Raw genomic sequence first — 19,387 nt, 5'->3', positions numbered from 1 at the left:
GGGCAACTGTCCTGCAGGCATTCCCAAAGCTGAGTGACTGCTGTCAGCTGGAGCAGACAGAGTGGCAGACACAACTGAGCATTTGCTCTACACGGGGACGGGTAAGTGGAGGCCACCAACCGTGACCCAAGCGCTCACCACACTGGTGTTACTGGAGTTCTTGAGGTGGTTATGCAGGAGTTTGGTGGCACCATCCTGGAATGTTTTTGGCAAGGCACCAAGTAACATGGTAAATTCAGGAGTGTTCAATTCAAACAGAGAGATGAGCACAATCTGTGCTGCCTAGAAACGGAAGAGATGGTTAATTTACGTCACGTACAATGGCCTATCTTGGTCAAAATGCTCGTTAAAGTTGTTTTACTTTATTTTATTTATTTATTTATTTTGGCCGCACCACGCAACTCGCGGGACCTTAGCTCCCTGACCAGGGATTGAACCCGGGCCCCCAGCAGTGAAAGCACAGAGTCCTAACCACTGGACCACCAGGGAATTCCCAAAATTGTTTTTAAAAGAAATCTGTTTTGTATGAGTAGAATAAATAATAAGAGGACATCTGTGCCATAAAAAAAACAAACAGCACCGAGAGAAAATACCATCATCAACTATAAACAGCCAAACTTCAATATGGAAAATCAGCCCTGGCTTCACTGAACACCTTGGCCTTGGGTTTTACAACAGCACATTAACAATAAACTCCTGAAACTTTTTCCCTCTGCTGTCCAACACTAGGGACAAAGCTGGTGAGTACATCAAGGAAACAATCAAAACATTTGAAAAGGCTTAAGATTGTCCATTCTAGTAAGTCAGAACCGGACAAGGCTCCTAGCACACCCTGGAAAGAACAAGTTTCTGAACAAGCTACCACTGTGTTATCTTGAAAAACCACTTTTCCTAGTGACTAAGAAACGTTAGAAATAGAGTTCAAATACATCTGAAAAACTCCTACTTTTACATCTATGAATTGGGGACAGAGACAGTCTTTGGGAAGCAAACTAGATTTACATGGTACGAATTAAAAAGTTATTACTCTTCTGCCTTTTGGAAAATGTTCTACTTTTCTTTATTAGAGACAACATATGCTCGTAGTGGCTATAGCAGCAAAGTGGGGAAGAGCAAGCAGCTAGAACACCAGCAGTGAGACCCAGGCTTCCCCGGAAAGCTACATGCCTGCTATGATGCTCGAGCTTCGAAAACAGTGCCCTCGGAGTTAGTTACAAGGGTTTTGATTTAGAAGAACTATTCCAAAAGAAAATTTTAGTTAGTACTAACAGGCATTTCTTACAAATTTCTAAGAGTCAAAAGAAAGGAAAACTATTATGAAAATCTTTCGACTAGAAGCAAACATTTATTTTTCCAAAGACTGTAATATTTAGGATTGCAGTAATTATCCTAAATTTTTTTCCCACTATATAGAATATTACATAGAAACATGTTTGCTGAGAAATTTTTTGGAAGTAAACACCCACAAAAAAATCCCACTTCAATGCTTTTATAATGTTAAAATTAATTCTAGGTCCAGTTAATATAAAATTACTATTTTGTACCTGGAGAAGGAAAAAAAAAAAATCCAAAGACCCAAATGTATTTAACCAAAATGAAAACTTAATTACAAATTTTGAAATATCAGTAGAATAACATATTTTACACAATAAAAAATTATCTTTCATAATGTCATAAGCATTTATTAAGCACAGCATTGGGCAAAAGGATCTTACTTTTACCCTTGACTTCCAAATATGGTCATTAATAGCCTCTCTAACCAAATTAAATCATAAGGGCCAGTGTGCTTTCACAAGACAGGCAAAAGACATTATTATTGATTGTACTAAAACACACATTTCTACATGTCATTATTGGAACAGTTTTAACAAATCGTTATCTGAAGAAATCTATTTCACCATCAATTTAACACACTGTTAATATGATTTGTATAAAAGCAAATTCCCCAAATCATGCAAAGTAATCTGTGCATTAAAAAAAATTTTATTAGATGTTGGAAAAAAATGCATGCAGAAAACACTGCACTTCAAAGAGAAGCAAAGAAGCAGACTTGAGTTTTGGCCAAGGGAAAAAAAAATCAGCATCACCAATTTAATAAGAAAGTTGAAAATGCTGAAAATGGCATTAGAAAACTATTAAATGTATTATCACATTTTTGAATAGCATGTTTTTATGTGAAATGTGCCACTGTCTTTAGACCTAATTTCTTCCCAGAATGACAAGATACCTGATACTAAAAATTTACTTGGGGTTTTCCATGATGCAAATTATAAAACTGGTAGGATCTTTTGAGAACAAGAGGGCTGCAAGGTGACAGGCCTAGAGACTGTGCTAATTCGTGGCTACTTAACATTAGTGACTTTTCGTCATATGGGAAAAGAAAGAGCAGCAGACTTCAACTTCTACCCACTGAAGAACCTTCTCTCAATAACCCTAAAGTTGAATTTTGATAAGAAATCAAATAGAAAGACAGGGAATTCTGAAAATAACTCGTTGGACAGATGGTATGTGTGTGACTTACGCATATAAGTGAATATAATTTGTTTTTGCATTTTCCAAAATATAAAATGTAAATGATTTTATTAGTTTTCAAAAGTAACCCTTTGGCCTAAAGCTGTTTTCAAAGTAAAATCTTTTTCTGAAACCCAAGCTCCAGAAATGGATGGAAAGTATCATTTAAGTATATTATTTTTAAAAGATTTCACATCAAAGTTTTAAAAGGAATGAGACTGTTATGATCCTGAAACACTTTATCTACAACTCTCTGTATCAGTGAGGAGTCTGAATACCAGAATGTCCAGGCAAGGATGACAACTGGATTATATTTATCGTTACCATCAATATGCTCTCACTGCAGGAATAATTCCAAATATGGGCATGGGCTGGAGAGATTCATTTTAAAAAGCCTGGGGCAGAGCTCGTGTTCAATAATGAGCCCAAAACCAGAGGGTGTCGCTGTCCCAACTTGGAGCTCCTGCCCCACGTGAGGAAGGGCCATTGAAAAGCCAGACCAAACCAAAACCTCTGCTGCTGACGTTTTCTAACGGGCAACTCTGGGGCGACATACTTTAACGACCAAGCGGCGACCTAAAAGGAAATGACTCCCACTTGTGCCCCTACAGTAGAACTTGGGGGGTGAGGGTAAAAGGGCCTTCAAATCTCAGCGCTAGTGTCTGAAAAGAACCTGCAGGCTAGCGATGGCCTTGAATGCCATGTGCCTCACAGCAGAAAAGGATTCTTCCAGACAGGAGATCAATAAAACTTTGACAAATGTTTCAGTGTCAGTATTAATTATGGAGAACTTAAAATTTGAGGAGAGGGCTTTTTAAATTTATTAAACAAATATTACTGCTCCCTTCAGACTGTGATTAAAATTGCTTTAGAAAAACCACCAAAGAGAAGGTATTTCAAAACCTTCGGACATTTTAAATTTAGTATCTCTCCATTGCTATTTTGTTAAAATATGGTAGAAGCCTGTCTGCAACGTGGCTATTTCTTTGGGAAGGCAGTTAATCATAAAACATACCAAAACACAACATTTACACAGGTGCACGCACGCACGCGCACGCACGCTCTGGCTCACGTAGTATTATGTTAATTTTAGGGTTCTTCAAAATCTTCTGTGTCTTCACAAGGGTAATCAGGATTAACAATCTCAATGCAAACACTGAAGTGTCTTTTTGCAAGTTAGCACACAGTTTTAAATCTACCTGTTTACAATTTTCTTCCAAGTTTCCTTCTCCAGGCCCAGAGCAGGTGGAGGCTGACCTAGTGGGGAAATCCTCACCTATTCGACTACGCTGAAGCGGGGACGGACAAACAGGAAAGGGGTAGGGTTTAATCAGAGACAAGAAGCACGCGCTCAAAACCACGGTTATTGGTAAGCTGTACAGGTATTTGGCTTCTTTTCTAAAGTCATATATATAGAGAGAGATTATACAATCTAAAAGTCTGTGAATAATAACGGAACAGTAACAGTATCCTTAAGAATAATAACAGGAACTGCCAGTGTTAAACCTCCATCATTTGCTAAGTCCTTCATAATCATCACAATGCCTCCTGGAAGTAACAGTGTTCTTGCAAACAGATCAAAATGAGACTTGAGCGAGGCAGTCATATTCAGCTGAGGTTCAAATCTTATTTGATGGTAAAACTCTGAGCTTTTAGATTAGGACACGCTGCCTATGTATAATCAGAGATTTAAAATTTTTTTCAAATAGAAATGTCGACTTTTGAAGGCTATTTATATATACTTTTCCTGCTCCAGGCAACAGCACCTTTATAATCTCTAATTTTCTTTGCCATGCCTTTACTTCCCGCCTTTCTCAAAACAACATTTGGGGGCTAATAAATCTGCTAGTTCACTTGACAAAGCAGGTGCTCAATGTTAGAGAATCACGTATGATAAGGGAAACATACAGGGATTCTGAACCCTAAAATATAAACATACCATTAAAATTTCTATCGTCATTACCGCATTCCCTTTGCCTGATGGGAAAAAAAAAAGTCTTCCTAATGCTGGAAAAAATTTGGACCAGCAGCAAAACCAAAGCAACCCTCAAGCAGTAATAGCTGAAGCTACAACAACAAACAGAGTAGTATCTATCTAGGTTTTTATATGCTTTATTGCAGTTGGTCCTCCCAACAGCGCCTAAAGCAAATATCACGATTCCCATTTCATGGATAATAAACAAGGATTCAGAGGTTAAACTACTTGTTCACACCGCTAAAAAGTAGCAGAGGCAGAAGTCAACAGAGGTCAACTCTAGAATACACTGTATTATCCTAATACAGACACAGTGCATTCAGAAAGGTCTAGTGATTTCTCCAGAGAAGATATACAGGCTGCCAACAAACACATGAAAGGATGCTCAACATCACTAATCATTAGAGAAACGCAAATCAACACTACAATGAGGTATCACCTCACACCAGTCAGAATGGCCATCATCAAACAGTCTACAAACAATAAATGCTGGAGAGGGTGTGGAGAAAAGGGAACCCTCTTGCACTCTTGGTGGGAATGTAAACTGATACAGTCACTATGGAGAACAGTATGGAGGTTCCTTAAAAAACTAAAAATAGAACTACCATATGACCCAGCAATCCCGCTACAGGGCATATACCTGAGAAAACCATAATTCAAGAAGAGTCAAGTACCACAACGTTCACTGCAGCTCTATTTTCAATACCCAGGACATGGAAGCAACCTAAGTGTCCATCAACAGATGAATGGATAAAGAAGATGTGGCACGTGTATACAATGGAATATTACTCAGCCATAAAAAGAAACGAAACTGAGTTATTTGTAGTGAGGTGGATGGACCTAGAGTCTGTCATACAGAGTGAAGTAAGTCAGAAAGAGAAAAACAAATACCATATGCTAACACACATATATGGAATCTAAAAAAAAAAAGATTCTGAAGAACCTAAGGGCAGGACAGGAATAAAGACGCAGACGTAGAGAATGGACTTGAGGACATGGGGAGGGGGAAGGGTAAGCCGGGATGAAGTGAGAGAGCAGGACGGACATATATACACTACCAAACGTAAAATAGCTAGCTAGTGGGAAGCAGCCGCATAGCACAGGGAGATCAGCTCAGTGCTTTGTGACCACCTAGAGGGGTGGGATAGGGAGGGTGGGAGGGAGACGCAAGAGGGAGGGGATATGGGGGTATATGTATATGTATATGTATAGCTGATTTACTTTGTTATACAGCAGAAACTAACACACCACTGTAAAGCAATTATACTCCAATAAAGATGTTAAAAAAAAAAAAAAACTAAAATACGAAAAAAAAAAAAAAAAAGGTTAAAAAAGTTTAAAAAAAAAAAAAAAAGATGTTAAAAAAAGAAAAAAGAAAGGTCCAGCGTATGTCTGTGTAGTTTGGTCAACACAACTCTCAGGACTCCCATACTTCAAAAATGGAAAAGGTTACTCTGGGAATAAAGCAGGCCAGTTAAAGCTGGGTGGGGCTTTTCCATCCATCCAGGTCAGTCCCAGCCAGGCAAGCGCGCCTCCTGACGACTGGCTCGTGTTTTGGTTTAGGTTGTGTTTCCTCCCTCCTCAACATCTTAAATATTCAAACACCCGACTCCCTCTGAGAGGAAACACCCCAGAACACTGACATAAAAAGAGAAACAAAATATCAAAAACACTGAAGTCAGTGAATCAAGAGTTTTGTCAGCTTAAAATGTGTCTAAAGTTGTTTCCCAAATAGGAGATATACCGAGGAGGCGCTGCACTGCCTGCAAACTTCCCGAGTACTGTTTGTATAAAATTAATATTCTCTAAGGATAGGGTCAATATGAGAGTTTACTGCATAGATTTCAGACTGTAGGGCTCTTCTAGTATTTAGAATGTAACCTTGCCCTACTCTTAGGAAATTAAGTCAGCACCAACAGGAGAACTTGGTTCATGATCAGAAAGTGCTTTTCTGATCATGAAAATCACCAAGATTTCCCTAGCACCTGATACAACCTTTTAATAACTCTGCAAATTACAGGCAAGGCAAAACATATGTCTACTTAGAAGAGATAAGCAATCAAGTCTTTAGTGCACTAAATTATCCAGATGAAAATGCTGCCTGTTTTCTTTCCTTGCAGATTTAAAATAACAGTGATGACAATTTAAAATCTTAGCACAGAGTGATATATACCATATCACAATTTCTAAGCATTTTAATTTACTTAGGCACTATATTCATTTAGACAATCTTTAGAACACATCTCAAATTCTTGGATAAGGCGGGTGCATCACTGACAACAGCATGTACATTTATATAAATATCCAGTGGATGGAACCGCAAAACAGAGCATTTAAATAAAAGCGGCTCTATCTCCAGGAAGGATTCACCTGTATGGGGCAAAAGAACACGCATTTGAATACTGTGCTTTAACAAGCCCATCCTAGTGAGTGCTCGATGGATACAACTAAAAGCCAAACAATCAAAGCCACGAATATCTTCGAGGATGAAAAAAAAATTTCACCGGGTGCTCAGAATGCAGAGATGCACCTGCTAACATGAACCTCATTACAATTTGCATAGTTAGGGAAAAAAGCTCCCTATTCAGGTAAGAGCTAAGGAACTACCGAATAACTAACTATGGAAGACTCATGCCAGGCCGCCGAAAACCAAAGCCTTGGTAGGCAGAGCGTAAGGTGGGCCCCAGGGTCCCCGTCTTCTGGTGGGTAAGCCTTACAGCCCTTCCCCAGGGTGAGCGGGACTTGCGCATGTGATGGACTTCACTCCCATAATTACGTTACATGGCAGAAGGGGTTCTGCAGGTATAATTAAAGTCCCTCCCTAATTGGCTGACTTAAAGGGCAGATTATCCTGTGTGGTGATAATCAGGTGAGCCCTTTTTAAAGAGGCAGAGAGGTTAAAATGAGAGTCTCCTGCTGGCTTCATTTTAATTTATCTTTCATTTTTGACGAATAGTTTTGCTGAATAGAGATTTTGGGTTTTTTTGTTTGTTTTTTTGCGGTACGCGGGCCTCTCGCTGTTGTGGCCTCTCCCGCTGCAGAGCACAGGCTCCGGACGCGCAGGCTCAGCGGCCATGGCTCACGGGCCCAGCCGCTCCGCGGCATGTGGGATCCTCCCGGACCGGGGCACGAACCCGCATCCCCTGCATCGGCAGGCGGACCCTCAACCACCGCGCCACCAGGGAAGCCCTCTCTTTGGGTATTTATCATTCATTAATTCACTGAAAATACTTACTAAATGCCTACTTTGTTTTACAGGTCTTGTGCTAGGTGCTGAGCATGCAGGGTGAACAAAAGCGGAGAGGTGGAGGAGGCACGGGGAACGGCAGGGCCAGGCCTCGCCCTGAAGACACCCAGGGCCCAGGCTGGGCCCCGAGAGAATTAGCGGCAACCAGGTCAAGACTACGTCAGCAGCCTGCGTGCCTGAGGTTCAGTCCCAGGGGAACGGTCTAAACTGATGGGCCTCAACACTGCATTAAAGATCAGCCAAGAGTGGAAGGAGCCCCGACCAGACACAGAGCAACGTCCACGCTGCACTCTGCACCAGTGAAGTCAAGTGACTGCGGGGAGAGCACAGCCATCTAGGTTAGTTTTCATTGCAGCCAGGACTGAGAACTACTGACGTAAAGCTTTTCAGCTACCTCTGAGGGGCCGCGATTACTGTCCCGGAGGCCAGGTTCGACCTCGGCCTGAAGGTGGGGTGTTTGGCAGTCCTCACAATGGGGAAGGGGAAGACCTGCGGGCAGACACTGGAGGCAGTGTTTTGATGCCCCAGGCTAGATAACTCAAGGAAAAACATTCCTCTAGTGTCCTGATTAGAAAGGTTAGGACAATAAATCCAGCTCAAATGTTTAATGTGCACGTCCAGAGAAAGTAGCCATAATGACCAAAGCTGGCTGTTCCCATACGGGCCCTAATCATGATAATAACGTGCATGTCTAAAACATCTTCCAGCCCCATGGGAGGGAACGCTTCAGTAACCTTCAATTACAAAAACACATACTCATATAGACACACGTACTCAACGTGCTATGACGAAAGATAGGAAGCTGTACTTGGGCTCTTGTAGTTCTTGGTTGATCTGTGACTTTGAAAACTGGAACACAAATATCTTTCTGACGTTCCCATCAACCAAATCATGCCACCACCTCCCGAGTCCCAAAGAGGCTTAATGGTTAAATTGAAGGTTGCCAGTGAAATGCTCTTTCAATAAATATTGAAACATTTTACAAACAGATCATAAATCAAAAATATTATTTACTATTAGAACAGTAATTTTGAATGAGTGCTTTAATAAAATTCATCCTTGTTTCTTTGACCTTGGACAACTTAGTTTATTACTGTACAATGGCTGGAGAATTACACTGGCTGTGACCTTCCCAAAGAAACCCTGCAGGTGGTTCTTTGGTTCCCTTCCTTGGATTCCATTAGAGCAGGAGCTAGGTGTTCAGGGGCATTTGGAACCACAACAACCTCGCTAACTACCTCTTGGAATCATCCTTAACCCTGCCTCGACCCAAGTGGTCCACGTTACCAACTCTACCCCAAGGCCAAAGGACTATTTTGGCACGGATGGCGGTGGAAGGAGTATACTACGGGGAAAAAAGAAAAGAAAAAAAAAAAAAGCAAGGTTCACGATTACATACAAATAACCAAAATCAAGTACTTTTAGTCTGAAACCAGAACTAAGAAATCTGGTTTTTATCAGTAACTTTGAAAGGCTAGCTTGTTTATATATAAAGTAAAAGAACAATGGCCATGTGTGAAACTCAAGTGTAGAAGAACAGGACACTGACAGGAAGAGAATAATAGAACCAACGAAGAGGGCGACAACTTACACTTCCTGTGTGCTTATAACCTGTCAGGAATGGATCATGCTTTTAACATATATGAATTCATCTTCATAGTAGTCCTAAGGCAGAATACTACCTAAGAATAGAAATAACAGGGTCCCGTGCTCCCTCCACTGTGTTATATGCCTTTCAACGTGCCATTTCAGAAGAAAATAGCAAATATTTCTCTTCAGGTGATTGAAAAAAAAAAAAAAGCAACAACACAACATCTTGGTATCAGGGTGTCTCCCATGATACAAGATTTCAGATTTTCATTTTGATCTTCAAAGGCTGCAACTAGACGGAGCTGGAGGGACAGGAGCAGAGCCTTGGTTTCCTAGAAAAGGAGCGATAGTGGTTTGCGTGTAGGCTTGTGGGTGGTTTACAAGTTCCCATAAATGCCTCTTCGTGACACGTGCCTAAGGACATACCTTTCTCACGTCTGAACTCTTTGGTTCTGTCGTCCAGGTTATAATTCTAGAAACAGCAAGCCTTGTCTCACTAGAGTTTATGAAATCTGTTGGGTCCATCTGCCTAGCGAGAGACTCGATGTACTTCAGGATTGCAACTTTGACCTGAAAGATCCAGCAATTATAAACAGTAGGTACACTTTATAAATCTTTGAACAGAACTCTTAACTGGTGCTCAGAGAAAAGAACACACTACTGAGGGGACACCACCTTTCTCCTGGATTTATGTTCCTACATGCAGGGGCCCTCCAGCAGTGAAAAAGCATGAGATGACTAACAGGGAAGCCTGGGAACAGAAGGGAGGCCTGCAGCCTAATCCCCTTCCCTCTGTGACTGCCGGGCCTGCAGAGAAGGCAGGCTCTGCTCCTCACAGACGCCGCAAGACACGTGCCGGGCAGGAGCCCCCGCTGGGGTGAGGGGTGGAGGCACCAGGGGGACCTCCAGCTCTGCCACCGACCGCGGGGCAAGTACAACTCTGTGTGAGTTTTATTTTTCAGCCACTCTAGGCCAGGTCTTGCAAGGCAGCACTGAAGGTAATTCAATAATTACCTTCAATAATTCAATAATTCTGCTCTAACTTCCCCACCAAGGTCTCACTTGGTTTTGACATCAGGAGAAAAGGGTTGTTATTTATTGGGCCTCTCCTAAAAACCTCAGCAAAATTAGTGATCAAAGAACAGACAATGTACCTGATGTCATTCAAAGGAGCACATCCTCCTTCAAATACCATTAGTTCATTCTTATGGGTATGATGTTTATAAAACATGCCAATTCATTTTTCACGTGTTACGACGTTAATATTAAAAACATTCCAATAAGATACCTATTTTAACACATCAAAATTCTCTACATTAAATATTAATGTGAAACACTGTAATAATGCCCAAATGTTGGTAAGGATGTGGAGAAACTGGAGTTCTCAGACACCGCTGGTAGGAATATAATCTGACATAACCATTTCGGCAGTTTAAAATAAAGTTAAGCATGTCCCTACCCAATAAACCAGCAACTTCTCTACTATGTACTGAACCAAGAGAAATGGAAACATGTTGCTTACAGCAGATTTACTCACAATAGCCAAATATGAGTCATGTATAAACAAGTATATTTTAAGCAAATTTGACTTCTAGAGGTTGAACTATAATGACAAATAGTTACCGACCTTGAGGTTAGGAGTTTGGGTTTGATCCACAATAAATCTCATCAAAATGTTAAACTGCTGATCAAATGGAAAGGAGTCCCTAGGTTTAAAAAAAAAAAAGTATTTTAAAAGAAAGACTTATTACAAAAAACAATGTAAAATCATATAAGAAACAAAAATACACTATTATAGATTCCTCTAACATATGTAAAAAGCAAGCATGTTTATATTTTTTAAATATTACTTTTCATTTCATGTAAATACTAAAGCAATACACATTACATAGAAAACATTTCTTTTTTGTTTTGATTTTTGTTTGGCTGCACCGCATGGCGCACGGGATCTTAGCTCCCGGAACAGAGATGGAACCCGGGCCCAGCGCTTGAGAGCACCGAGTCCTAACCACCAGACCGCCAGGGAATTCCCTAGAAAATTTAGAAAAGGGGAAATCTTGTTAAAAGTCTTGAAACACATAAACTGAGCAATGAATGTCTGCTGGCCTTCTTGGGATCTGCTCGTCTTCTTTCCAGGTACCTTTCGGAATACTGCTCACATGAGAAACACTTCCATCGCCCAAATCTAACTTTTACATCCCGATGAGGCTGCTTGCAGCTGCCCTTGCTGAAGCTGCCTGCACAGCTCCTGGGGTCCTCGCTGGGTAACCGCCCGTAAGCTGGCTTTGTGCGGTCACCACAGAAGAGCGCCGTGGGACACTCACCCAGAGACACCCCTCTCCAGCTACAGACACACACAGGAGCCTGGGACCCTAGGAGTCCCACTCCGGCTCCACTTCTCGCCTGTGACTCATCTCATTTCTCGTGGTCCTCTCACATTTTTGATCCAACTGAGTAACCCTGAGGGCTCTTGGCGAGCGAAAGTTAGCGCCCTCTCCCTTAAAAAGCCACAATTACTAGCATGAGTTTACAATTGCCTGAAGGAGCCCTTGTGCCTAATGCAGAGGTCCCTTCCATGCTAACAGGAAAGATAATGCAACGCAAAGATCTATTCCAGTTGAGGCTGAGTGACTGCATCACTTTCTTTTAGACTCCCTCAGAGACGATTCTCAGTGTACGTAAGGATAGTAGAAAGAAAAGGGACGCAGGTTCAAATCTTTCAGATTACAGAACTGATTTGAAATTTAAATGAAATAATATAAGAAAAACATAAAGTGTGTGGCACATACTGTTACTAGTAGTACCACCATCATAATTACTAATAAAAAGTAAACCTGACCAACAGCACATCCTTTTCTCCCACATCTATTTGTATCCAGGAAGCTCTGAGGACCACCTCTGGAAGCAAAGCGCATCTTAGTATATATGATTTAAGTGACTCATACTGGCCACACATCAAAGAAACAAACCACACACAGAACACCTCTCCTTTCTTCTACAGCAAAGGGAGGATGGAGAATACATCTGAGCAATGGGTGTATTTAAGCTGGAGCTGCGCCCTGCTGTCGAGCGCAGCCAAAGGAAAGGAAACTGAGGCAGATTCACAATCAGTTCTATCACCTGAGGAACAGCTCTCAGCCACCACTGAGACGCCCTCGGTACTCACAATCCTAGATAAGCTGAAAGAGCTAAACATCCCAGCTGCCGAGAAAAAGGGACATATGCCTTGGGGACCTAGGCCAGGGAATTCCCCAGAAGAGGGTTCTTAAAGGAATGAGGCATCCAGGAAAACTAACAGGAGGGCACAGTTATTTCCCTTAATCACCAAAGATCAGAAATATAATCGTAATATTTCCATCATCCCTAAAACTCTGAAATGGATCTTCTGTCATTCATAAATTCACCTAAATTAAGGAAGCAATCTACAGGCTAAAGTCTGGCTTACAAATGTTTTCCTTGGCTTTCACAGTGTCATTTTAAAAAAATATATCTTGGAATATCTTGCCTTAATCCACATTTCTGACCTTTCTTGAAAAGCCTGGACCACTGGGCCCACATCCCCTGTGACCACAACTCACCGCAGCTCCCCAGCCTCTCGCGTAACAGCCCTGCTGTTTACATCGCTCGTGTATCATCAGCTGCGTCAGCTCAGCCTCTCTAGTCAACCTCTGGCCAAACTGTGAGGAATCCACTGGTGTAGAGGACTGTCCCCCAACTGCACTACACTTAGTCACCCACAGGAGGGATGGTGCCTGAAAGCCTTACTGCAAATACAGTACATTACAGTGAGTTCACTGAAAATCTAAAGGGAAATCTACTTGGATAATAAAATTCTATAGCAGCACAAATTACACAGATCTCCAGGGTCGGGGACCAAAAGAAAAGCTGGCATCACAGTGTAGAGGAACAAATGTAGGCTTGGCAGCCACAGACATCTAACAGATGCAAGCGCAGGGGACAATGACGGGGCAGTGTGATGCCCTCCACACTCCCGCAGGCCAGCCGGCGACCACAGGACACACAACAGAGTGACAGCCGGCTCTCCTGGATGCTGGCTCCCGGGCTGCCACGCGCAGGAAGTGGGGCTCCGGGTGTGTCAAGGTACTCTCTGTTTCCTAATTTTATAATGAAATGAGAAAGGTCCTTCCATTTTGACAATTCTATGATACCTACTCATATCCCAGTTTGCAGTAACGGGTCATATAAAAGTTACTATGCTGATGATGATTCTCTGAGTGACCTGGAGACATCTGTTTATTCTTTTAAAAATTCAGCAATCTGACACATTCCCCTCCGTCATCCACCAAATCACAACCAAGACATTACTGCGAACCATCTTCTGAGATCCTTCAATTTCTATCACTTCTGTGTCGAGGATTTACTATTGCACAGGCAAAGGTCAGAAGTTTGTTTCCAAACAATAATGGCACAGAGTCAGTTTTTTTACACTTTTTCTGAGTCTCAGTAGCTTTTCTTTTCTCATAAAGGCCAGATGGGCTACAAATATTGTAAGTGTGTTATCATCTCTAGCCAATGAACTGTTAATAGAAACTATTCCTGGATGAACAGGAACCCTATACCACACATGAACAGAAATATTCCTAGTGTGCCTTACAAGAGGCTGAAGTCGTAAAAATACTAAGGTCTTCAGAAGGATGCTCATAAATATTCTAAAGTGTTTTTTAAAGAGAAGAGAACCAATTTTCAATGTTTTTTTTTCTTTTTTTTACATTTGTCTTAGGCATTCACAAAAATAATGTCAACTCAAGGAAGATATGGGCATTTCATCTCATGCATTGTTGGAATATTTCAACATATATGTTAATAAGAGAATGTGGGAATTAAGTAAGAAAGTAGATATTCAACTGGGTGACAAAAGCCACAGGTAACAAAATGACAAGAAACCACCTACAAAGACTCTCTTAGTATCAAAATGGTCTAGTGCCCCCGCCCCACCAGTAGACATTTTCCCAAAGAGGACATACAAATGGCCAACAAGTACATGAAAAGGTGCTCAACATCACTAATTATTAGAGAAATGCAAATAAAAACTACAATGAGGTATCACCTCACACCTGTTAGAATGGCCATCATCAAAAAGACAAGAGATAACAAATGCTGGTGGGAATGAAAATTGGTGCAGCCGCTACGGAAAACGGTATGGAGGTTCCACAAAAAAATTAGAACTAGCGAATTCCCTGGTGGCCTATCGGTTAGGACGCAGAACGTGCTGTGGCCCACGTTCAACCCCTGGTCAGGGAACTGAGATCCCGCAAGCCACGTGGCGCAGCCAAAAAAAAGGAAAAAAAAGAAAAAAAAAATAGAACGACCATATGAGCCAGCAACCCCACTGCTAGGTATATATCCGAAGGAAATGAAATCAGTATCTCAAAGAGATATCCGACCCCATGTTCACTGCAGCAAGTGAACCCCATATTCACAACAGCCAAGACATGGAAACAACCTAAGTGTGTTGATGGATGAACGGATAAAGAAAATGTGGTGTAATATAAATGGAATATTATTCAGTCATAAAAGAGAAGGAAATCATGCCACTTGTGACAACATGGATGAAACTTGAGGGCATCGTGCTAAGTGAGACAAGCCAGATAGAGAAAGACAAATACTACATATCACTTATATGTGGAATCTTTAAAAAAAAAAAAAAAGTCAAACCCATGGAAACAAAGAGTAGAATGGTGGCTGCCAGAGCCTAGTGGGGTGAGGGAAATGGGGAGATGTTGGTCAAAGGGTACAAACTTCCCGTTACAGTTATAACACTTGCTAAGAGAACATATCTTGACTGCTTTTACCACATAAGCAACAAAAAATGGTAATTATGTGAGGTGAAGGATGTGTTAACTGACACTGCAGTAATCATTTAGCAATATATACATGTACCAAATGCTCACATTATGCACTTAAAACTTACACAATGTTGTATGTCAGTTTTACCTCAAAAGGTGGGAAAAAACGATCTTGCCCCCAAACACTTGCCTTGTGACGTCGAGAGCCTTCTGAACTTTCGCTTGCACAGATCCAAGCAAATCTGCTCCCATTTTCTTAAGCAATTGTGTGAGAAGAACAAAAAGCCAGTCTTGCAAGTCATCCTTATGAATTATTATAAAATCCACAAGAGTCTCCAAAAACATACTGAAAACCTAGACACAAATGGAAACCAAGTATTTCACATATTTAATTCATGATTTCCTCCCAAGTCTCCAAAATGATAAAAATGCCCATCTTGGCTTTGTCCAGAATCATAACTGGGGTTGACACTGTCCACAACTGGACATGGCATAGGAGGCAAACGCAGTAACAAGAACAGATAAAGGAAAAGGGGTCGGAACTTACTCTCTGGTGTGAATTCCACCGCAAACCAGGCCATGCAACGAAACAGATTCCATGTTAGTCCACAGTGAAGTCATACAAGTTTCATGCAGTTTCTTAAAAGGCCTGAAAAGGCTACAAACTGACGAAGTAACTCTCCCCTCCCTCTACATGCCTTGAAAATTCAGTACAGAGAGAAATTAACTTTGCTGAAAATATGAGTCTAATCCTGGAGGTCTTTCCTTCCTTTCCTTTCCTTTTTCCTTTCCTTCCCTCCTTCCTTCCTCCCTCTCTCCCTCTCTCTCTCTTTCCTTTCTCTCTCCCTCTTTTTCTTTAAAAAACCTTTTAACCATCATAATTCTATACTATTATTGCTCATCACCTAGCATTCAACAAAAACTATTACAGGATGAGGGGAAAAAAAACTTGCATATGTATTGCTTTTCATTTCAGTCATCTATTTTGATGTATGCCCGGTCAGATATTATAAAGTATTATCTTTATGAAAAGATATTACAAGAGCCATACCAATCTTTATAAAAGATTATGGCTTGGGATGAAAGACACCGACAGTTGACATAATCCTCACGCTGCTGTGTGATCACCACTGCTCCCTACGGTGAGACAGAGCTCACGGTGGATCACCCCTGAACCAGTCTCAGAGAGGTTAGCGGTGGCACTGCGCACCCTACTTGGTAAATGCGTCCTGCTCTCCTGGGACAACCCGGCTATCGCAGACCTACTCAGTTCTAGCTCAGCAACATTAACCACCAGGGGTCTCCCGTGAGACAGCTCAGAAAGAAGTCAATGAGCCCCAGCTGTGGGATTCCTGGCTTAGCACAAAGGCAGCTAGCAAATATTTACTAAACTGAGACCTGCAAACTCACTGTACAAGAGCCTTCTGATGGAAACAAATTTCCTTCTTTATCCTCACATTCTGGTTCTGAATCAGCAATCTAGAGGTGACAGGTAATAGAAATTTCATCAATGTCCAAATCCATCTAATATCCCTGATGCTATACATCTTACAAACCTTATGCTTATGCTTTAAATCTTACTGCTTTTAATACTATCTTAGAGAAAATCTTGATAATTATATCTTTGGATATCTACCTGGTCCTTAAACTCAACGTTTGTGAATGTCAACCTTGCTGTGAGGGTCATAACAGGAATTTTAAGACATGCTTTAAGACCAATATTGAGGAGAACTGTTGCCCCCGCCCCAAAAAGGAGCACCCCTGCATTCATTCTTCTATGCTCCCGTGAGCATTTCAAGAGGCAGGGAGGGGTCCTGTGTTGTTTTCTGTATCCCTAGCCAAGAGTGGGTGCTCAGTGAATGCTGAATGACTGCACGGATGGATGGATGATTGACACTTCACGGACAATTCCTGTGAGGACGAAAGTGTAGGAAAAGAAGGGGGATCACAGTAACTGGCTAGACTTTCTGGCCACCACAGATTTCTTTCTCCCAGGAGGATTTATTTAGAAGAGGCCATTTTTACTAGGAAAATGATAGTGTAAGACAGTTAAGTCTTGCACATCAAGCATTTAAGATTTGCTGGTGCTGATTTCTGGTTCCCTCAATTTCTACTTTAGTTTCTGTCCTTTACCCTTTAACTTTCCCGATATCTTCATTCCTCTGTTTTTTCTTTCTCTAAAACCATCGAACAGCAACAGCCTGCAAAGCCTTCCTCCCAAAAAATGGTATTTATTTACAATCTAAACTCCAAGTGAACTTTTGTCAAGGGTCCCGCTCTCAGCTCCACTCCTAGAAAGGGCCTGTCCCTCACTCCTGGGTGCTCTCCCCTCAGCAGGGAGTCCTTGTCAAAAGGCAGTCCTCCTCCGGTCCCCAGGAGGTGTAGGCACCAGCTAAGTGACCACCATCCAGCAAATTCTTAGAGGCGGCAATTCTATTGGTGTCTGGAGAAATACTTAATGTGGTTCTTCAGTAAATCCATTTTATAAATGCTTCCATTTGTCTATCTTGTCCCATATAGACAAATTCTACATGGGTACCCAAAAAAAAAAAAAAATTACATAACTTGATTATTTTCTTCACTACTGTAACTTTTTTCAGGAAGGCATTATATTATAACACACTGTTACATCCTAGCACCCAGCCCACCATTTGGCTAAGTATGCAAAAATATTTGCTGAATAAGTAAAAGACTACATCTCATTCTCTCCACGGGAACCCTTACTTGAAACACACTTTATTTAACTTGATGTCGTATGGACATTGGAAGTTTCTAAGAATTCTGTTTTCAGAAGCCATAACAAACTATTGCTGAAATTGGGGTTCAGTCTGTAAGGTCTACACTGTGCTGCGGGTCTGGTATCCCACTCTGAAGTCGTGTATTATGCGGCCCACACAGACATGCAGAGAGGAACACAAGTGGGCAGGTTCCCCAGACCTTACCTTGCTGTGAGGGTCAGCAAACATTCGGGTGAAAATCTCACACAATCTTTTCAACTCCACCCGACTAGAGGAAACAAAATAGAAATAAATAAATTTAATATTTAATAAGCCCGTACTGAAATTAGTTACAGCTTCTCAAAATCCTTTTATTTCGTTCCACTACATAACTTTTATATAATTTTTATATAACAAAGTCCTTTCTTCACAAATCAATTATCTAAATTTTAATTTATGATGGAACTGCACAGGAATAAAAAAATCACGATCATCTTGCTCTCATTCTAAAATGAAACTGACTCTCAGAGCGTGATCACCTGAGTTCACACATGTGGGCGTGGCAAAGCCATGAGCCACATCCCGCTCACCTCGTTGCAGGTGTGTTTCCACCACCACAAATGAAAGGCAATGGGATCAACTAGGAAAAGCATGTGCTTCGGGGTCAGACAGACCTGGATTTTAATCTCAGTTCTGCTAGAGCCAAAGTACTCTGATATCTTTGTATCCATTTCAGTGAACTGCTAAAAGGATTAAAGAATACACCCTACCTGCAACCGTGCCTGGGACAAAGCAAACACGCATTTCATGTCGGTGCCCCTGTGACTTTTCTTACCCTGAACTGTACTACTGAATCCCATTTCTGCTTCGAGGTTTCATTAGAAAGACTCACCTTCTTCCCCAAATCATCCCTCTCAGGTTGGGTGATCCTTTAACATTGCTAACAATGAAATCTAGATCAGACCAACGCTAATCAACAGATTTCTAGAGATTATTCAATGGATACTTGGTGAACACTAAGAATCAAGAAACTGGGGCCACGAGAATTGAGCAGATTCTTGACGAATGATGACAGCAAATCCTTTTTTCTGTTTTTTGACAGGTCACTAGAGCACCAGAGAGGACCTGCACTTCAGAGCGCATGTGGTGAAACTTCTCCTGACGCATGCACAGAAGAGAACAAGGGGGGCCAGGGGGTGGGGAGGGAAGGCGGCAGGAAGGAATAAGGCAGGGGCCAGACTGACTGGACAGCTGCGCTTGAAGCCCAGTGATTCATCAGTCAATGCTCCCGTGGCTTTGCGGAGCCATCCGTGACCACAGACATTTATCCAGTCTCACCATACAGCTTTAAAAAAAGTTACCCGAAGAATATAATATAGTGTAGTTCAAACATCTCTGTAATTTTGAGATCCATCTTATAAGTAATGACCTATTAGTGCCGTCATGGTTTAATAAGCAGCATTTCTTCTCAGATATAAAATAATGGTGTGTCAGTGGTGCCTTAGATTTGAGGAAATATGGTCTAAACACATATTTTTGG

General features: G+C 41.5%; 1 protein-coding gene across 1 annotated transcript in view; it reads right to left on the bottom strand.

Moving 5' to 3' along the window:
• The window catches only part of CLASP1 (cytoplasmic linker associated protein 1), a 272,968-nt gene that overhangs the window by 50,076 nt on the left and 203,505 nt on the right, over positions 1–19,387 (bottom strand). The window contains exons 27-32 of the mRNA XM_027082432.1: positions 18,073–18,136; positions 15,678–15,680; positions 15,321–15,484; positions 10,951–11,029; positions 9,750–9,893; positions 139–282 (exon numbers count right to left, since the gene is read on the bottom strand). Coding sequence (XP_026938233.1) covers positions 139–282; positions 9,750–9,893; positions 10,951–11,029; positions 15,321–15,484; positions 15,678–15,680; positions 18,073–18,136 — 598 coding nt within the window. The remainder of the gene's footprint in view (positions 1–138; positions 283–9,749; positions 9,894–10,950; positions 11,030–15,320; positions 15,485–15,677; positions 15,681–18,072; positions 18,137–19,387) is intronic.

This window comes from Aethalodelphis obliquidens, unplaced genomic scaffold, assembly GCF_003676395.1.
Source record: "Aethalodelphis obliquidens isolate GAN/ISIS:26980383/991018 unplaced genomic scaffold, ASM367639v1 scaffold47, whole genome shotgun sequence".
NCBI lineage: Eukaryota > Metazoa > Chordata > Mammalia > Artiodactyla > Delphinidae > Aethalodelphis > Aethalodelphis obliquidens.
This window is presented reverse-complemented; position numbering and strand designations above follow the sequence as displayed.